General features: G+C 35.1%; 3 protein-coding genes across 4 annotated transcripts; 2 read left to right on the top strand and 1 right to left on the bottom strand.

The window, feature by feature from the left end:
* The first annotated feature begins 247 nt into the window (after positions 1-247).
* Positions 248-20,944, top strand: LOC124408387 (JNK1/MAPK8-associated membrane protein). 2 transcript variants are annotated; one of them, XM_046885296.1, is made up of 5 exons: positions 248-259; positions 17,519-18,319; positions 18,698-18,867; positions 18,954-19,030; positions 20,624-20,944. In XM_046885296.1, exons 2-5 carry the CDS (start codon positions 17,871-17,873, stop codon positions 20,837-20,839), a joined length of 912 nt encoding a protein of 303 aa, XP_046741252.1. In that variant the 5' UTR covers positions 248-259; positions 17,519-17,870; the 3' UTR covers positions 20,840-20,944. The 2 variants fall into 2 exon arrangements, with proteins under 2 accessions (XP_046741252.1, XP_046741253.1); XM_046885297.1 differs by lacking the exons at positions 248-259; positions 18,954-19,030 and having other exon boundaries at positions 17,469-18,319.
* Positions 1,517-8,665, top strand: LOC124408386 (scaffold protein salvador-like). The gene is made up of 7 exons (XM_046885295.1): positions 1,517-1,876; positions 2,006-2,079; positions 2,285-2,412; positions 2,528-2,761; positions 2,875-3,096; positions 3,198-3,503; positions 5,898-8,665. Exons 1-7 carry the CDS (start codon positions 1,786-1,788, stop codon positions 5,998-6,000), a joined length of 1,158 nt encoding a protein of 385 aa, XP_046741251.1. The 5' UTR covers positions 1,517-1,785; the 3' UTR covers positions 6,001-8,665.
* LOC124407952 lies at positions 8,385-15,068 on the bottom strand. The gene is given in 3 exon segments (XM_046884563.1): positions 8,385-8,566; positions 12,696-12,907; positions 14,973-15,068. Coding segments are annotated over 2 exon segments (393 nt in total). The 5' UTR covers position 12,907; positions 14,973-15,068.

Genomic DNA, 20,944 nt, shown 5'->3' with positions numbered 1-20,944 from the left:
AGTAGCTAATCGTATTTTGTGTAGACTTCTGTATTACTGCAAAAAATTAACATAGAATCAAGACATTATTCCAATCATGAAGAAGACTAGTTTTCTACTCTATCCCACCGCTTAAAATTTATATCACGTATGGAAGTCAATGATCTTTATAATCTGATATTTCGTATCTTTGTAGGTACCCAACAAACGGAAGACAGATTTGCAAAATGTAGCTTAAATTAGTATATACTTCATACTAATTATATCTGTAGATTCGGGGGTGTGAATAAGCAAGGAATTTCTTTTTCATCAGCTTCGAGCTGCTTCGAATACTTGAAAGTGCCGGAACGGCTGCATGGAACAGAATAGGACATTTTCCAACTTATCTTATTCATGTATATTAATATTGCATATATTAATTATTATTGGGATAATATAATCCTAATTAATATTCGCTCTATATGACATGAAACGAGAATAGAGACTGTCGAACTTGATACCATACGTTTTACAGCCACTGTTATGAAAATCTGTGGATTCATCATTTGAAAATACTTCAAATGCTACCAGGCGCATGCGATTAACCATATTCTTTTGCAGACAGATTTTAATAGTCTCAGAGATCAACTGCCGACAACCTAGCTGGATGATTAAAAATCAGCTTTACTTTCATTTCGTGTTACAAACGCCAATAATAGAAACTCTTTAATTCCATCGTTGAAAGTGATTACATTGCGTCAATGCGCCTACCAAAGAGTATCTCTTTGGCGCCTACTACCTCCATGCTACAGCTCAGGAGCATCGACATAGAGAATGCCCTACTAAAAATACTAAAAGTTCCTGACAGGATCGGACACATTCGGACAGGATACTTGTAGGATACTGACAGCCTAGGATACTGACAGACACGGACAGATACGAATCGAATCTGTAAATGTCTATCCGGAAATCTTGTCTGTATCCCATCCGAACGTGTTAGATTGTTTCGGACATTTTTTATAGGATAGACTACCAGAGCAGGCCAAAAATATGTCCGCTGAATAGAAAGAGACACATGGCAGTAAGGGCCTGTCGTGTCCATGTTGGTTATGCGATGAGATATTAATCTAATATCAGTCTTGTTTGAGCTTTTTTAAAAAGATATTCAGCCAATAGCGCTCTTAGCCAGGATGTGAGTTATTTAATCCCGCTTGCACACTGGCGGACATATCAGCGCAATCCTTAAATAGGGAATCCCAAAGACTTTGGGGAATCCATCCTGATGATCAGAAGTTGGTCTCAGAACCAATCAAAATCTGTCCGAAAAAGATGATGAATAATCGCATGCGCATGGTAGCAGCGAGTTGCTGTACCACTCGTTGTTAAAAATTACCCAGAATGCTCTAGGGTATCAGCGGTGTCAGATAAACTTGGATAGACTTCGCGCCATGGTGTAGGGTCTGTGGTGTAAGCATAGAACTTGGTGTAAGGAACTTCGCATAATGTGTTACATTATGGTTGTCGAAGTGGTTGTCAGTTCAAGATTTGACGTATCGAAGTAGAAATAGGATTAACTTTCTTGATAATTTTAGGTTATTTTTTCTCATCCTGAAGTAGTGATTATCAAGATGTTGAGAAATTTCACCTCTCTACAAACATTTACGTATTATGAAAGCTCAGTCCAGCATAACCACATATGTCCCGAATAAACACATACCCACACGTAGAAATAATATGTAAACGACACATTCGATACAAGTCCTTTCAATGTAAATCTGCTTCATTTCAGTTAATTCAATTTACAACATTCATAAGTGTTTAATAAATATGCTGTCACGTAAAAACAAAGATCTGCGTACAATTAAAGAAGGCGTCGTTGGGAAATATGTTAAAAAAGAAACACCCCCCGAAATGCCTAGTAAGTATTCGATTACTTTGTCACTAATTGCTGCGCGAAAACGACCAGCAAGTATTCTTAGAAGTCTATGAACCACTCTTTCAATCGTATACTCCTGTAAGTTTAAATAATCTTTAATTGACTCCTTAGTTATCAACGTATGGACAACTGAACCGGTCAGAAGAATAAGAAGATTCAATCAATCATCTATACCACCGTCTGCGGTAAGAGTTTTTCATCGTTGTTCAATCATAGCTGTGAGTATGGACATGAAAATAAAAAATCAGAAGTTAGGCAAGATAATATAAAAGCATAACTCATTCGTAGTATCTCATGAGCTACTTTTCATTTTTCGCATAATGGCATCATTAAACATGTCTGACCAGTTCAAGGTGTATAAACAAACCTGTAATGTCTCCTTTTTTACAGCCTGTAGTTCAACAGCCGAGTATGGTCCAAAAATTTGGAAACACAAAAACAACCATGAGCGCAGTTGGATTGGGAAGTCACGAGGGCAAATATACACCCAATAGCTCTGTTCCAGATTTAGCTCAAAGGTATGCATATTCCAATACTAGAAATTTATTTGATGTTTATTGATCTTGCATAATTCAATGAATATATTCATTTTTGTTATTCCTGTTTCCGCACTGACTAATCATTTGTCAACAGATTTGCCAGCCTTTCTGTTACTTCCAGTTCCAGCGACGGTACGACCTCACGTACTCCGACTCCTATGTATCATCCTGGATTGTCCCCTGCAATTTCGCACACCTATGTGAACCAATATGCTGGCTCTGAATATCATTTGGATAGGATACAAACACCTCAATTACCTTACCTGCCTTCTGAAATCGATCTAGGTTATGAAGATTATAATCAGACTCCGTATTGCCAAAACTCTGGGTAGAATAATTTGGTACCTTAGTCAATAACCAGTAACATGTTGTGTAAATTATTTTAAGCTCCTACATCACTATGCAATAAGCATTGCTTATGTAGTTCTTACACTCATTAAGGTACAATAGGAGGCACTCCGAAAGATCAAGTTCTAGAGGGGAACCACCAGAAGAGTTACCACTGCCACCAGGCTGGTCGGTTGATTTCACTCTGCGTGGTAGAAAATACTATATTGACCACAATACCAAAACTACGCACTGGTCTCATCCACTTGAAAAAGAAGGTCTACCAACGGGTTGGGAGAGAATAGAATCCCCAGAATATGGAGTATATTATGTGAAGTAAGTGACTTCACATTTTTTATGATATTAACTTGCAGAAGTTAGAACGTAAATTGTCGTATGTGAAAACACTGATGAATATACTTTTTTTCCTTTTTCAGTCACATCACGAGGCAAGCGCAATACGAACATCCATGTTATCCTTTGGAAATGCAAGCCGTTCGTGTTGTTTCACCTCCGCGACACACGCATTTTCATTCTCATAGCGTTCTAGTTCCGGCAAATCCTTATCTAAATGAAGAAATCCCACATTGGCTTTATGTATACAGCAGAGCATCCGTTGCTTTGGATCGGAAATTACGCTGGGAGCTCTTCCGTCTTCCGGAATTGGATTGTTTTAACGCGATGCTCACTAGACTATACAAACAAGAACTAGAAGAAGTTGTAATGCGATACGAAGAGTACAGGTTCGTATTACGTTTGGGTTTCTTGATTCTTAATTAGAAGTACAGAACAAATGGGTAGCAGCCCCCTAAAGATCGGACATTTATGAAACCTGAAGATTAGCGCATTTCAATTTTGGAATCACATGGCCGAAACTACAATTACTTGAAGGAAGTTTAAATAAAAAGTTAAGAATATTGAGATTTAGAATTCGGGTGCCCCAATTATGTTGAAGCTACCGACAGAGTATCCTGCTTCCAGGGAATACCAGGAAATGGAAAGTTTACAGGGTTTTTGATTTGTTTGGAAAATGAAGAAATTTTTTTTGTGATTCTGTGTAATTACTCGGAATTTTCTACATTTTCTTCGCATTAGATCCCACTAATCAATTCAGTTGCATTGCTATTATGCATTAAGCATAGGTATTAAGTATTTTAGACAGTTGCATCCCATTGCCACTCATACAATCCACGTGTTAGAGTAGTGAGAAATTGTTCAAAGTATAGAAAAATTTAAAATTAGGTAGAATTTTCTAATCTCCCCATCTGCTTGACATCTTATATTCTAGTTCTACTTACTCTGATTGACATTTGCTGTTGGGTTGTGCTTGGGATAGAGGCAGCTGAGTGCTATATTACGTAGAAATAGACATAGATATGCTATACCCTCCATACCTCACTTGGCACTAGCAAACACGCATTAAGTTCATGTAGCTCAGCAATTCAGGCTAGCAATGTGTCTCGCCTTATGCCAGCCTTTGGACCAATACCATTTAGGTAAATCACTTTTATGTATGGTTGCTACTGGTGTCCTGGACTACTCCTATCTATGGTCCGGTCAGTCGTTACTCATACAATGTCGCCTCTGTGGCCATATTGATCTAAATTTTTAGAAACGATAGCCCTAGTATCGTAAAATATCGTAAAAACCACAGTTACGAATATTCTCGTGACCTTAATAATCTAATAAAATAAAAGTATATTCTTGGTAGTCTCGATATGATAAAAATTGGAAACGAAGTTCAAACTTGGTTCGGTATTCGTGAATCCGAGAACAAAAAGAAAAATATAGTACTCGAGCACTGAACCACTCTCACAAACTATTGAGCTTTCTAGCTCGCAATACAAAATCCAACTCAGTAATCTACAACTAAGTAAAGGTGCTAATCACCCTAAATTCCAAATATCTTTATGCCAGATCCAGAAGCTATTCCCGTGATTATAAAACTTACAACTAGAACAGTAAATAATACAAAAAGAAATAAGAATAATCTTGCCTAAAATAAAGTGATAGTTACTGGAAACCAATCGTCAATTTACATCAACTGACTCACATTCTAACAATGTGAGTTTTCATTATTTTGGAAAGTGGTTGAAATTTCGAAAATTTGTCTTACCAAGTACCGACCGTAATAGCATTGCACTAGTGTGCTAGAATCCCCAGTGCGTTGAAGAGGACCTAAACGCCAACTCGTAAAAATCATAAGATCTGTCGCGTCATTTAGGCGCCAATCAGTAAATTGTAGTTGTAACTCGATCCGGCTTCACTTGAGCAAGGTTTTCTGCAATTTTCCATATCCCCTGTAGAAATGTAGGTGTTTCTAATGAACATCTTAATTACGGCCAAATGATGGGTATCAACCCATCTCCCTCACTCCGCACAAGCTAATCGCGCTGGAGACATACCCAAGAAGGTATGGTTGTTTGGTTGTAATTATTATTGTTATTATTATTACTATTGTTAATATCATTATAAATACATGGCATGATCTTCTCCTTTGTAAAGGAACTAAACAAATATTCAGAAGGCTGGTTGACAAAAGTGTTAAATAAACTAGGGAAGCGTTCTTATTAAGGACGTTCTTCTCTTATAAGCAATCAAAAGTATAAAGTATACAGTTTTCCCATAAAATTCAACTACATTCAGGGGATGATTTCATGTTTATTTCCTTTTTTTCTGTTGGAATTACGCGGTAACGATGTATCAGAATTTTTCACAGAACCACGTTTACACTACACTGACACAAGCGTGTGCTCTCACAATCGGTGCATAAATCTTTCACCATTCTTACGTCTATGCAGTCATTTAAATTGTATTGAGCACTACATGTAATACACTATATAAGTAAAGCACAATGCTGACTTCAGTGTGCACTCGGAGTGCATCGGCATAGCCAGTTAAAACGCTATTAGCCATCATCATGTATGTGTTCATAAGTATTGGTCCTGAATGTTTGGATTCTCAGATATGGAGTATCTCGTTCCACCAGTAGTTCATTGTATTTTTATCTCAAAATAATCCACGTAGGTTTGCTTTTTATACTTTACTGAAGATGTTTAATTTAGTGTATAATAATAATTTGACATAACTTTTAGGTATTAGGAATTTCTTCTTTTTTTGCATTTTCTTATTTCCAGATCTGCCTTGCTGTGTGAAATGGAACAGAGATTGAAGGAATTGAAACCCGAATCTGGAGGATCCACCGCAGGAGCTGTTGCCCTACGCAGATCCTTGCCTTAAGACTGTAAAATGTCAACAGAAGCTGTAGTAAAACTTCATTTATTTGTGTGATTGACTAAACAGAGTTCCTCAAATGTCGTTTACGAGCATTTGGTATAGAAGTATTCTCTTTCTTCATATGCAAATCCGAGTCGCGCTGCTTGAGGCAATCGGAGACAATTCTTATGAGAAGGGAACAGAGACCTACATAAACATGTTTGGTCATAGGTTTAGGAGTGCTCTGGAGTAAGACTATGGACAAATCATCTTCAATGCATAAAATGAAAGTGCCTTAATAATCCTCTACTAACTCAGAACCTATAATAAGAGGAGCCTTATGGGTTTATGTCATTTTGATTATGCATATTTACATTACCAGATGCCTTAAATTTAATATAATTTTTGGATAGATACAAAATTGAAATGAAACCAAGTCTAAGAAGTCTCATCACGATTCAGTGCACCGCTGAACTTCTATAAAATACGTGAATATGTGTCTACTTGTCATTGTAATATAATTCCTACAACTTGCAGCGCCATCTCGTGGCAACTGCTGTCTTATTAGTAGATATTATGAGAGAACAAAGTCCTCTTACTGTTGATAGGGGATCATTATCCTGCATCCGTACTCTTAGTTTACGCTCGATCCTTACTACGTCCCCATTAACAATAGCAGCTCGTGTAGTGCCACCAATCAAAAAGCAATATTATGGAAAGGCTCGACGATGGTCATAAAAGTGGTCCATTCTTTGGCATGAATTATAATGACTCTTCTTTCTCTGAACCAATTGGCTATGCCCTCGAGGAACAGATTATTGGTAATTTGCATACACAAAAAATTGTGTGATCAAATTACCCATGATTTTTGTATCTTTAACCCCTTTGTATTTAACAACATTGGTCGAATTCACCGGTTGTTCAACTTTCAGGTTGCACGTCCCATCAACGTAACTAGTAAGAGAGTTCGAAGTAACAGCTACAGGTAGGGACAACGAGTCCGTATACCAACAAAGCATCAGTCTTTTTTCAAATGCACATTACTGAAATATTTTTTTGTCAAAGTACCTCATCTCATCAGTATCATCTATAAGGTTTAATAAAACAATAAATAACTGAGAAATGAAGAAGTTATGATTATTTGAGTTGGAAGGTGTTTCCAAATACAAGTTAAATTGAATAAGAGTTGATCTCGTATTTTTTAAATCAGGCGAAACTGGCTTTGCGCAACATACAGGTAAAAAGATAAGATTTGTATTTCTTGATTCATCAAAAATATTTCTTTTCGGTGATGACGGAATATTTAAATTCGTTGAAAAGTAAGTGTGCCAGCTAACTCAACAATTATTATCTCGAATTCCACTCATCGTAGAACGATGAACGAACGGGCTAAAGCCCAGGGAAGTGATTGGAAATCTTGACAAAACAAATGTAAATTATTTAAGTAATTTAAATTAGTATAAACGATTAAATTATTCAACTTAGGCACCAATTTAGGTACTTTTTTAAAATGATTAAAAAGTTGTTATTCAAATCTTAGCTCAAGTGTGTAAGATATATATTTCTTCATGATGGCAACTCTAATAACTTATTTTTTATTTTTAATATCCAAGAAAATGATGTGCCGTGCGGCATCATCACTTTCTCTGCTATTGAAAATCTGCTATTATCAAGTTTTCAATCTGAAAAAATATATATCGAACACATTTACAGACTCGCGTTTACTTTTTTAGTAAAATTGAATATTCAGTCGTTTTCGATACAAAATAATTTCTATCGAACTAAAACATGAGTGCAATTTCTTTTTAAGTATATTGTGTGCAAAAAAAATTGCATTCGATTTACAAAATACGAGGTCAAGAAACTTCAAAATTTGTCCAGTTTGACATCGATATACCTATAAATTCACTTTTCAATATATTGTCATTTGATTCCGTTGTAACCATGATAGTTACATATTGATGATAACTCGTTTACTCTGAATCAAGCGGGTACTTTGCATATGGTCCGCAGGTGATGCAGGTTAAATACAAGTAAAATTTGGATTTACTATGTCGTAATTTGTTCGAGGCAATCCACATTTGCGTTTACATTTCGTAGAGTTCACTAACTGTCAAAAAATATTTGAAGTCTACTATTATTTATCTATATTCCTAACATTAAATCACATTTATTCATGAACTGCTATGTATCTAGATTCCGCAGAAATCGTTGCATCCCACAAATCTTAGTGCTGGAGTCCAATGCCGCTCTCGTTCAAATTTATCCACACAGCAAACAGTCGCGTCTTATTATTAAGTACTTAATGAGACAATCGAAAATTAACTAGTCTTTTTCATATCACACATTGTGTTAGCATGTATTTTTATTATGACTATTTTACAATGTAAAAACTAGAGTATTAATCATCACTTGTTAAGTGAATTATTTCAACTTGACACTGCCTCTTCCTTTCCAAGAGTGCCTTCAAGGGGTGTTCCAGTATACATATCTTCGCCCTCTTTTATTTCGTATGATCCTTTTACTTGAAACCCAGACATTTGTACTACCCTTGCTTGCGGGATTCCTAGAGTGTGCGCCCAGCTCCTTGCTACGTAATAAATGAATCGGTAGATATGATTACATTGTCCTTTACCATAAATCGCATTTACTAATTCTTGTACCTCGGATTTTACGAAAGGTCTAACCAGAAAAATATTGCATGCATTTCTTTCCTATCGGAAGCTCTCATCAGGTTTTTGAACATTTACACATGGTGTATTTTGGAAAATAAAAGTTGTTAATTGTTTTTTCGGGTTTCTTGATTGTGTGCCCGAATCATGATTTACTTGACTTCGATTTAAACCTTGTACCTGTACCGTGAACAATGCTTTTTGAAGTTTCGCCTTTGACATTCCAAAATTGAACCATTTGCGTTGATTCTTTTGGATGGAGAATTTTGTGAATGTTAATTGTTTTTTGGCTTTCAGCCAAATCGATAAAAACTTGACGCGGCAGAGACAACAATTTCAACACGAAATTAGTACATTGTGTATCAAGGGCGGAAAAAAGGCAATTACGAGCGTGATGTGAGTGGTCATCACACGAATGAAATCGCCTTCTGTCTACCATGCACACAATTTTTTGGCCTAATCCCTTTCAAAATTCACCTTTCGTGCATGTGAAGCGGGTTCGAGAAATTGGCATTTACATGCGCACTTTGCGAGTGAAAAAACATCCAACTTCGCACCCAGTAAAGAATCCAGGTAGATCCGGTGACTCAGTTCAGTAAGAGATCTGAATAAAAAATTTTACGACGAAAGTTTGTTGTTTAAGCAATCAAGTGAGCAAAAAATTTTTTAATCATGGATCTAACTAAACAAATTAATTACTGAACATCGAATTTTCAATACAAGGCTTATTGTACAATGCCGTTGTAACTCCAGTTTTTTGCCTATAACTTTGAAAAAACGCCACAGATTGTCACAAAAAATAACTATATCATAAATTTCGACTTGTAGAATTTCATTATAGAATAAAAATCTATTGTCATTGATTAAATAAACAATATAATCGGTTAAAAAGCAGAATCGCATGACGTAATATGCTGCTCGCATGGTATTCCAAAGCAGGTTTTTGATGTAACTTCAATTTTGCTATTCAATTTAAACGAATTTCGTTAAATTCACTTTGACTCTCGTACAAGGTATGTAAATTGCAAAGAAAAAAATTCGAACGGACGTAAAATGCGATGGCGCCTAGATGTCCGCTACCAATCAAGAAACAGAATATACCTAAATAGAATCCTACAGAGAGTATTTGGGACTTGGTCGAGGTCCTTTACCTGATGGTAAAAAAAACGGCAATTTTGCGCCTGCTCATAATGCATGAAAATTCGTTTTTCCAAGAGGAGTAAGACAGTAAATATACTTTCGAATTTTCGAAGCCTGTCACCTCGATAAGATTAAGATGTGACTTTCAAAATTTGATATGGGATATAGATTTGCATGAGATATGTCGATCTGATCTTGGTAAAAGTTGAAAACAGTGGTGCGACATGGATGAAATTTCAGACAACCAAGTTGTTCTTTTGCACTTATTCTGATTTACGGGCTTGACTGTAAAAGCAGTGTTATTTTCATTTCGAATTGATAGACAAACGGCTTGAAAGACTTGAGGGTCAACCATGGAGGCAAGGTCCTCTTACGCCACGCGTATTTGTGTCTAGCAGGTGCGTATATGCGATATCTAACTTATGAGATTTGGTTCGCGTTCATATTCGTTTGGATATCGCCTACTTTTCACACTTATCACATTATTCGTTTTTCTATTTGCTTGAAGTTCCGACTCTTTCAATTGTTGACTGAAAGAGTCTTCACGAAACTTTGTCATGCTTATCGGAATAGATCGTTTCAACAAGGTAATAAAATCAGATGCAAAACCTGCAGTTAAGGAGATTTTTGTAACTCAAGATTCATCAAATAATTTATGCAGAAAAAAAACAGATTACTCCACAGACGTAATAACTTAAAATCCCAATGAAAAAAGAACAAAATAAGTTCGAGATCTGTTTCTACCATGTAGACATAGAGCATTCTCTATACTGTCTGCGGGAACGTCTATCTCTAGCATTGAAAATCGTCTATTTTCCAAGAAATTAATAGAATTTACCTCGATCGATTCGTTCACATAAAAACTTTCAACAACCCACATCGTACGCATTTTAATTTTGAAGCATTTATAACTCACAGCAGGATTGTCTCTTGTAATTTTTATTTGATAAAAAAGCTTTTTAATTATGGAAAACCACACCCAGTTCACGTGAGTCGTGAGTGCAGCGAATCAAAACCATAAATTAGGTAACTTTGTCGGGAATTAATAAGACGAGGTATAAAGAAATATTGCGAGATTTTTTGAGAAAATTTGATTATTAGGATTGATTATGCTAGATTATTTCAATTGCACTACAGGCTAGAACATCGAAACTGCAATAGCTATTTATAACCAGATTCATTTGAAACCAGGCCAATCTAAACTTGTAGGATTGATCACCCATGGAATGTTATTTGTCAAATAAAATAAGAAAAAGAGTACAGCAGTAATTTTATGGTGTTTAGTATGAAGTTACAAATGCATCAATTTTAAACGCTAAGAATGCTGATTCTACTCAGAAGTCAGTATCATTTTTTTTTTTTTATACCAAATTTTTCATATCAATTAAGAGTATCAACTTTTTTTTAGTATTTAGCATGTAGAATGGCGTCTTATCTTCTATCATGTAGCATCTTTTTCAGGGTGCATCAGGTGTACAGTCTGATCAAGAACAGTGTGATAGCTTGTCTAATTTCAATGAATAATAGCTCACTTCGATAGTAAGTGAATTTACACAAATCACATGACATGGATTTGGTATTACATAAATATATCATTCTCATCTCTACCACAGTGAAAAATCTTTTTTTTTACTATTGCAACTAAATTTGATTTTCGAAAAGTACTGATTCTGGTCGAAAATGATTTTGTTTCATTTCAATGAATATCTACAATTTCGCACCGTTAGTATCCGAAAAACAGATTTTTAGAAAAATGTTAGTCTGCCGATCTGTTCGTCTGTCCTGAAAAACTCTTGCGCTGATCTCGAAAACGGCTGGATGGAAAATTATGAAATTTACACACTTAAAATGACTACAATCAAGTGATGGGCATTAAAAATTGGCATGTCCCATTTTCTCTGACCGCAAGGTTCTAACGAAAAGAATTTAAAAAACCTTAAGAACACTGACACTTCATAGAACGATCCGACGTTTATAGACAATTTTATATAAATTGTAATAAGGCAAATGATATAATGCAATAGGAATAAACTTCATGAAAAAAAAAAAAATAAAAAAACAATATCAACGACAAAATATTTTGATTGTTCTTGGTGATACTTTTAGTAATAAATTGGTTTGTAAAACATTGAAAAGTACTGGAAAAATACTATTTTTATAGCTTATTCTGATTGGACTGTGTACACCTAACATATATTTTACATCGAAAGTCAATTTTCTTTTAAACAAAGAACGCGAGGTATAGAATACTGTCAAGAAAGAAAAACTGTGCATTCATACAAGTTCCACAAAAATTGCTTTTAACGTTTTCTTTAATATTTGATATCACTTTAGAAATTTTTACTGAAATACACAATTAGTCGTTTGGCATCTAATTTTGCTCAAAATAAATCAATTAATGCACGATAAAATAGAAGACACATAGAATAATGAGTTCTACAGGTTTTTACTTGATTTATTTTTGAGATTTTTTTAGCTTCTAATTTTAATACTCGTAACACGGTGACAAAGTGTTCATTTTAAAATCAACAAATGCTCTTTCAAAAGCATATTTATAGTTGAAAGTTAATATGTTCAGCCAAGTATTATTAAGTATAAAATATACACACTCACACGTTCATTTTAAGAACATATTTGGATGTGTCATTAAGTCTGTATGTAACCAACGCTTTTTTAGAAATGCGATTCAAATATACGACTAGATGAGATTAGTACAAGATTTAATAAATGAGAAAGCCTTCTTTGAAGCTTACAACTACTGTTCAGAAAGTTCATGATGATTTTTTTCTGTTATCAATAAATGAGATGAAAAAATGAGTAAGTAATAGTAAAGATAAAGGGATTAGCCTGATTCTTGAAACATTGTACAAATAATATTAACTAAAGATGAGAAGTGAAATTAATTACCAGGAAGTACGTCCACGTCAGGGGCATAACCACCTGCTCTCATCCAGTCACGTTTGCCTGTGTAACACATGTACAATACACCGCCAAATGCATTCCATGTACAAATAAAATAGAATATCGACAGGCGCTTTTTCCAAAGAAGTGCACGGTCCACAGGAATCGGGGTTGTGTTTCTTCTAACAAACAATCGCAACCATCTGAATTGCAACATTCTGTAAAGTTTGAAAATCAACATCAAGTATCGAACAAATAATTCAATGTGCTTAGATATTGTCATTATCTAATGATAGTAAACTTTTTGAAAATAGAAAAATGCAGTTTCGTTATATCCTCATCATTACATAAACATATTGGAGGTTCAAGGTATTTCATGAAATTTTGATTTTCGCTCTTCACTACCTTATTCGAATGAACATTATAACGTTTGGCTACCAATTTTGGCTGCCAGCTTTAGACTCGTCTTATTGTTAGAATTGTTCCAAGTCATTTCAAATTGGCAAATCAAACCAAGGGGATGATACTCAAGACTTATAAATTTGAAACAATAGATTTTGACAAACTATAACTTCTAAACTTTTCTACTGTCAACAAATCAGAAGTGAGATGGATTGTTTAACCCTAGAATACCAAACTTGCTTTCGAAGTGAATTGGTAAAAAACCCATTTCAATATCAAACAATGCTGAAAAACAGCAAAAACATTATTTTCAGTCAAAAATTCGTACTGCTTACGATTATCGATCTATTGTCGAATTAAGAATGCGGTTTTAGAGAGGATACATCTGACTTTTGAAGACAAATTATCATTGCTATGTTCTGTTCAGAGGATGTACTTATCTTGGATTTTGAAAATTAAAAACTTTAGAGAACTATGATATGGAAAAACTTAATGAAAAGACCAAAATATTCAAATTCAAAGTTTTCAAATTATCCTTTTCTGGTTGTAAGATACAATATATGTAATGAAAAAACATGATTTAATCAGTATTATTTTTTTCATTACTGCCATAATAGAAAGTGATCCATTTGAGTTAACACAGAAGAATATCTTAAGAACAACGCATTTCAGAGAAAAATGTTTGCAATGAAAGATTCATCGTACAAAGGGAATAAAACACTGTCGCATCGTAAAACAAGTCGTACCTTTTTCTACAGATTTGCATTTTACGTAAAACAATAGTTAAACTTTTACCCCAAAATGTTTTTTCTAAGACATCATTTTTTTTAAATATCTCAAAACTATCAATGGCATCCAATAGAACAGTAAAATACAAGAAAAATTTATTTCAATAGAAGCTCAATATTATAGCCATTAACTTTAATACACTTTTTAAGACGCTTTATAAAAGATTCATAACTGCGTAGTAAATTTTCTTTTTCAATGCCTATGCAAGCATTTCTGATTCGCTTGTTTATTGTCCTTGGAGTAATTTGTACCATGCTGTGAGCGTTTTCTTTAAAGTAGCCCCATAAAAAAATCAGGACTTATAAAATCTATTGACCAAGCAGGCCTAATACCGTCCTCCACCAATCCAGCGATTGTTATATTCTATCAAAAAGTGTATACATTTCTATTAAAAACAAACAATGTTGACCTCAAAATGACCTTGTAAGTTTCCACTGAATGAAAAGTACAATAGCATAATGTTTTGCCACTTTCGACCCATGAAAGTTATTGCATACATTCTTTTCTATGATACATTGTATTTAAAATATTTTGCTGCGTCAACTTAAATTCTGAGTTGACAGGGCCAATCACAAACTCAGCAGCATAGCTTAAAGTTGACCCAGTCTGTTGTTTTGGGTTAATTAAATTATCCAGATATGGATTTTAGCTACATCGTGACAAGAGTACATTATTTAAAAACGTCTGCAGAAAATGGATTAATTTGACATGAATTTGGGCATATTGTCATATTGGACATACAATTGGTCTTTTAAATTTGAACATATCCTTTAAATTTTAACATATCCATAGCTATTACAAATAAACCTGAGACATTTTTCTTGCAGTGACAACTGGGAAGTTATCAGAAAAAAGAACAGCTACTATTGCAGCAGAATTTATCTTCACATTGGTAAAAACATTTTGTTAATAAAATCGCATGTAAATTAAAGAGGAATCAAATGAAGATCAGAGTTCATATTTGTAGATGCAGAAATCTTACGGATCATACCGAACTCTTGGCAGATATCCCAAGTAATCGATACGTATCACGTTGAACAAAGTATGCGTGGTGTGGTCACGATTTGAAAACTAATTGCAAGAGTTAATTACCTAGAACTTCTGAGTATTCAAAATATTATGGATAACCTCTCTTCTGTGTTACCAATACCCCTTTACCCTACTGAAATTGGTCAAAACTATGGAGGGTAGAGAGAAGGAGGCTCAACTTATAGCGTTTTCCACTGGCGCACCGAGTGTGCACTGCTCCAGTTTTTCACATTAGAGCAACTGAGACACAGATAAACTGAGTGTACTTCTGTCTCACTTACTCGCGTGTAAAAATATGCACCGAGTTCCCCAGTGGAAAACGCTATTAGCGCTTCTTAGGGTGCGTTCCGAAATTAGCAGCGCTTAAAATTCCCTAGGACAGAGGCAGAGCTACCCACGTACTTGGGAGCGCAAAAGAGATAAAAGATTGCTGACAGCACCGGGAGCCAGTATCGGAACGCACCCTTACATGAAGTCAGCTGCGGCCGAAATTTCGGCAAATAATAGTTTTAATTCTTGTCGATGGCAGCGCTGGCGCAGAGATTATTCTCGGATTTGTAACATTGTTTTGTTTCACGCAAAGAGCCTAATCCTCTTTGGTTCCACGGACTTATGGACGGAGCTTTTCCTTGCGGGGTATCCCAGTCTATGGGTATCCCAAAAGACGGAAAGCACAGATTTCTATGACGGAAAGGGACTTCTGACATCAGCCATCTTGATAGGTGCCATTTGCCCGCCACGTTCGAACCGGTCACCCTACATAATAATTATGTATATACTATCGAAGCAGTTTACTGTTAAATGTAGGCCTAAATTTAGTGATTTATTTTCTCAAATAATAATTTATATTGTTTTATTTGGGCATGGTTACATTTTTTGATAATCATATGAATATTGACTAAAGTAAAACTTTTAACTGTATAAAGCGTTGACTGAGGATATTCCTTAGTCAACGTATGAAGTAACGGCTCGCTAAAGTATTTATTCGGGGCAACGAAAGTATGATTTTGATCTAACAATCAGTAGCCAGTGAGGTAAAATTACATTATTTAAGATACATTCAGTATTAGACTTATCAGAAACTGCACGGACTTAGAAAAACACGTAATTCACATTTGCACAACTGAAAATCATTCAATATTCAGATAGGACAATCTCACAAACAGTTTATGAAACTCACAATTGGAACAGCATCATTTTTGAGTCCGAGTCTGTCCACAGAAGTTCGATTAAATGATTTACCTGAAAAGTGATACGAACATAAAAATGAAGATTTCGGTAAAGAAGCTTCCGTCAATCCCATTCGCTCGAGCCATGTCTTTCGTCTATCACTACTTTTCGAAAAACTATGTGTGAGCAATGCGTTTGACTCTACGTTATATCGATTATATATCTTTTTTATTACAGTCTTATCTATCTCCCGGGCTAAAGGGTGTGGCGTAGGGTGCCTATAATGTGACTCTCTGTTTGCTAATGTTATATAGTGATTGGATATAATGGTATTAATCAATTGTAATAAAAATAATAATATTATGGGAAAGCGATCAGAGTGAAACTTGGGCAGTTAATGACTTATTTTGGCAAAAAGTGGAGCGTCTTTTTACTTTTTCAAAACTTTGAGAAAATTTTTACAGATTGGTTACCACTCACAGAAATTGGCCAAATTTTCACAGTTGCACTGAATGGATCGAACTATCCGGTATGATGCCACTCGGCGGTGATGAAACACACATTTTGAGATCAGTCCCATGAGATTTGATGGTGAAATGACGAAATGGCAGCTGATCTGGTTTTCGATTACGAAGAACACCGAAATCTCATTTTGGCGACATTCGTTACCGACATTACGCGCATGCCGGTAATGTATGCGTGTAATGTCGGTAAAAAATTACCGGCATGCATGAAAGGTCGGTAACAAATGTCGCCAAAATGAGATTTCGGTGTACTTCGTAATCGAAAACCAGATCAGCTGCCATTTCGTCATTTCACCATCAAATCTCATGGGACTGATCTCAAAATGTGTGTTTCATCACCGTCGAGTGGCATCATACCGGATAGTTCGATCCATTCAGTGCAACTGTGAAAATTTGGCCAATTTCTGTGGGTCGTAACCAATCTCTAAATTTTTCTTCCAAATTTTGAAAAAGTAAAAATACGCTCCACTTTTTGCCAAAATAAGGCATCAATTGCCCAAGTTTCACTCTAATCTCTTGAGCGGTATAGGAGTTTTGCTTCCCCGCGTTTTTGAGGTGTGCAACGCTTCTTTGTAAGCATCTTAAGCAGTTTCATTGAACGATCTGATTACCAGAATCTCACATTTTGAGTTAGGTTAATTGGTATTAGTGTTGAGAAATAAACCATGAACTTCTAAGTCCCGTGATATAAACAATGAAACCCATAGACAGACCGGTCACATCTTACAACCCAGTTAGTTTATTACGCTTTCTACGTTGATTGAGTCGGTAACGGTAGGGAATTTCTGTACCGAAGCTCCTGTCATCGTCCCTCAACGAGTTTAAAAATGCGTTGAGCCAAAATGTCTTTAGCAATCCTCAGTCTACGACTTATCGTGTTGACGTTTACCTGTTGGAAATTAAATAGCGTCTAAGAAATAAGCATGTAGAGATTCGATTAATTTAAGTTTATAAAAACTGTTACAATAATTGTTGGGTTCATAATCCTGAATTTCTGAAATTCGTATTTGCTAATCACGCATTCAAGTAATGATAATCAAATCGTCGAAACTAGCAACTTTACCCAATCTATTCAGACCATAACACTACTTGGTTACAAAAGTACAAAACAGTAGACAGTAATTAATTCAATCAAGTTTCTTTTCTCAATAATGTATGTTTCTGTAACTGGACTTAACGGCTGTGAATTTGCAGCATTATTCGTTGCATTTATATCAGAATAATTTTTGAAATTTTAAAATCTTGGTCTAGTCGCGAACTGTCATTCATGATCAACACACTGATACGATGTCCTGGTATGTATTGCGGGCGAGTTTTACTCCCCACTGGAAACTGGAGCCAGTGCGAAGCATGTCCCAGGGGTTTCAGGAGCAACGATTCCTCCGCTTGTGTACCTTGTGAAGATTTCCCAATGTTTTATGATTGGTTGTATCTTGGATTCATGGCTCTACTAGCCCTTGTTTTACATTGGTTTTGCATCGACATGGTCGCCATGCGACGTAACATCACCAAGGAAGTAATAGCACTCCACATGTCTGCATTGGTTGAAATAATTGGAGCTTCACTCATTACGCTACAATTAACTGACCCCATTGGAACTTTTAACATTACATCTTGTAAGGCGAGACGATTGTCTGATTGGTACACTTTGCTTCACAATCCAAATCCAGATTACGAGAAGACGTTACATTGTACTCAAGAAGCAGTTTACCCATTGTTAGTATATCGCTTATAGATTAAAATAGTTTAATAACCGTGTTATCACAACTATTACTATTTGAGCTACTGGTTGTAAAAGACGTTAATCAAATGGCCAACATTTTGACAGAAATGAACTTATGTAGTTGATGGTACTAAATGATCTAGATAAATAAGAATGCCAATTAGTTTTAGTCCAGAATGTTGAAGTCTAGGCCCCTCGCTGCAAGATTCAATAGACCGTCGGCTTGAATGATCATATGTTTGCATCACTTCTTGGAGAAAAAATTACCCGACTAGATACTGACTGGGAATAATATACTATTTTTATGAACAGTGGCTCATGTATACAGTTTTTAACTCCACAGTTTATAAAAGTAATCAAAACACTTTCAGGTATACAATGGTCTTTATTTTTTATGCTCTGGGCATAATACTGATGTTACTTATCCGGCCGCTGATTGCCAAGAAGTTTCTACCAAAGCAAGGAAAATTCTCAATCTATGCTGCTCTGTATTTTTTCCCCATTTTAGCCATGCTCCATGCAATTGGCGGTGGTCTAATATGTGAGTGGGATTATCGCCATTCCTGGTACTATCCATAATTATTTAAATACTGAAAAAACATATTCTTAATACGATTTTCCTTTCAGATTATTCCTTTCCATATATAACCATCATATTGTCTGTTTTATCCAATGCGGCGCATTTTGCATTGAAACTGAACCAGGTAAGAGAAAACTACAGCTGTAGTTGGATAAATTTCCATATATAATTATTGTTCGTTTAAATATTTCGTGCCAATACTGGAGTTTGAATATTACAAATCTGTAGACACTTTAGTGAGAAATTCCTTTCAAACTATTGGAAAGAAAGTGTTTCAACTTGACCATACTGCTGAACTAAATTTTAGCCTCACATAGATGGCATTGGTTTGTGAGATTGGAACACAAAATTACTGCGTTTGTAATTAAATTCATATTGAAATTTGAATTGACGGGTTCCAGTATAAAAAAATGTTAGTGGGTACTTTCAAAGAGTCACTAATATACTACAAATTCTGACTAATCGCAATGAAATACCATGAAATCAAACGGAGCTATGTTAATTTAAATAAAAAAAATCATGAATTACATGTTATTCAAATGGGAAATCTACATCGATCGAGAGGAACCTCTTAAAATTAAGATTAAGGGCTCAAATTTTCAGGGAATTTCTTTTTCGATAGAAGGAACAAAATTTTAATGTGTCCGCGAATAAAAAAAAAAATTTCGTTTCAAATGAAGCACCCTAATGAATACACATTGTTTTATTATGGTTCACTTTGTTTTAAAAGATCCCTGAGTTTCGAAAAGCGTTGTTTTTTAAAAGTACATCGCTACACCTACTTTAAGAACTTCTTTCAATAAAACTTAAGGCGCAGTTGGTGGTTAATGCTCAACAATTCGTAACTTCGATGGCAAATTCAAGCAATACTGAAATTTTTGGTGGTAAAAATCAAGGGATTCTATTTCAGCAATACTGTTCCCATTCAGCAGAGTTTTTGATACTTTCATAAGTTATACTTACATCTTTACAATTATGACAAATATTTCACTTTTTCAGTAACAAAATATTGAAAAGTGAGTTAGCGGTAGGATGCTTATGGTGTCATTATTGTATTTTGCTTATTCCTGTTATTAGCTCCAAATTTTGTAAAGTAGTGCATTTGCATGAGCTAAGTTACAAGTTGCTGATGTAAACTGGATTTATGTTGTTCTAGATCCTAAGACTAATTGAAAAGTCTGAATTTACATCTACTCATTATTATGTATTTACTTCAAATATCTATATCAAATCATATTTAATTCAAATTATCTGCATATCGCGTAGCTAAAATCAAATGGGCGAATGAGCCTTCAATTCTCACGCAACTTTCTATCTGATTCTCATGTGAATATACCTTTTTTTTTTTTTTATAAAACTCAACTTTTTCGCCCCTGAACTTTTATACAACTTCCTACGTTTTGTGAGCTAGGCCATATTTTTGTTTGGAGTTACCAAAATGTTACGATAAACTTATTTAACCCTTGAAGATCTTCGTAAATATAAATAATGTATTGAATCCGTTTTACACATGCCTTCGTTTTAATTTATGCCTAAAATTGTAAGAATTACAAATATGCTGAAAAAGTTCTCAGTACGATAAATTGAACTACAAGTACGCTACAGATTATAATTTTCATCACCGGATGCGTATTTCTCGAATGTCATGCTAAGATGGTCTCTTTTAGTTTGGTTTTATTAAAGCTATTAATCTCTTCAAAATTATGTTTAATTGCAGTCGATGAAATCGCTGGTAATAAGCTCGATATCGGATATAAGAAATGTAGTGGTAATACTTGGCCATTGGCTTCTGCACGGATACGGAGTAACTGCAGTGGCTACACTCAGGGGGCTAAGCGTTCACCCAGCGATGCTTACCTTGGTTCCATTGCCGGCATTGTTCTACATTCTTACTGCTCGATTCACAGACCCCAACAAACTTCACGCTGAATAAAAAATAAATATTTGGAATGGAAAAGTTTGTAATCACCTATGTACCACAAAAAAACTATAATAAACAATGACAATATACTCAGAGGGTTGAAACACAGTCATTAGT

This window comes from Diprion similis, chromosome 7, assembly GCF_021155765.1.
Source record: "Diprion similis isolate iyDipSimi1 chromosome 7, iyDipSimi1.1, whole genome shotgun sequence".
Taxonomy (NCBI): domain Eukaryota; kingdom Metazoa; phylum Arthropoda; class Insecta; order Hymenoptera; family Diprionidae; genus Diprion; species Diprion similis.
The sequence above is the reverse complement of the archived record's forward strand: the minus strand, read 5'-3'. Positions and strand labels throughout refer to the sequence as shown.

Bases quoted from the DNA above. Each gene is read 5' to 3' on its own strand.
- LOC124408386 (XM_046885295.1), top strand. From the start codon at position 1,786: ATGCTGTCACGTAAAAACAAAGATCTGCGTACAATTAAAGAAGGCGTC. The intron at 1,877-2,005 runs GTAAGTATTCGA...TTGACTCCTTAG, and splicing joins AACACCCCCCGAAATGCCTA to TTATCAACGTATGGACAACT. The intron at 2,762-2,874 runs GTAGAATAATTT...ACACTCATTAAG, and splicing joins CCGTATTGCCAAAACTCTGG to GTACAATAGGAGGCACTCCG.
- LOC124408387 (XM_046885296.1), top strand. From the start codon at position 17,871: ATGATCAACACACTGATACGATGTCCTGGTATGTATTGCGGGCGAGTT. The intron at 18,320-18,697 runs GTTAGTATATCG...AAACACTTTCAG, and splicing joins CAAGAAGCAGTTTACCCATT to GTATACAATGGTCTTTATTT. The intron at 19,031-20,623 runs GTAAGAGAAAAC...GTTTAATTGCAG, and splicing joins TTGCATTGAAACTGAACCAG to TCGATGAAATCGCTGGTAAT.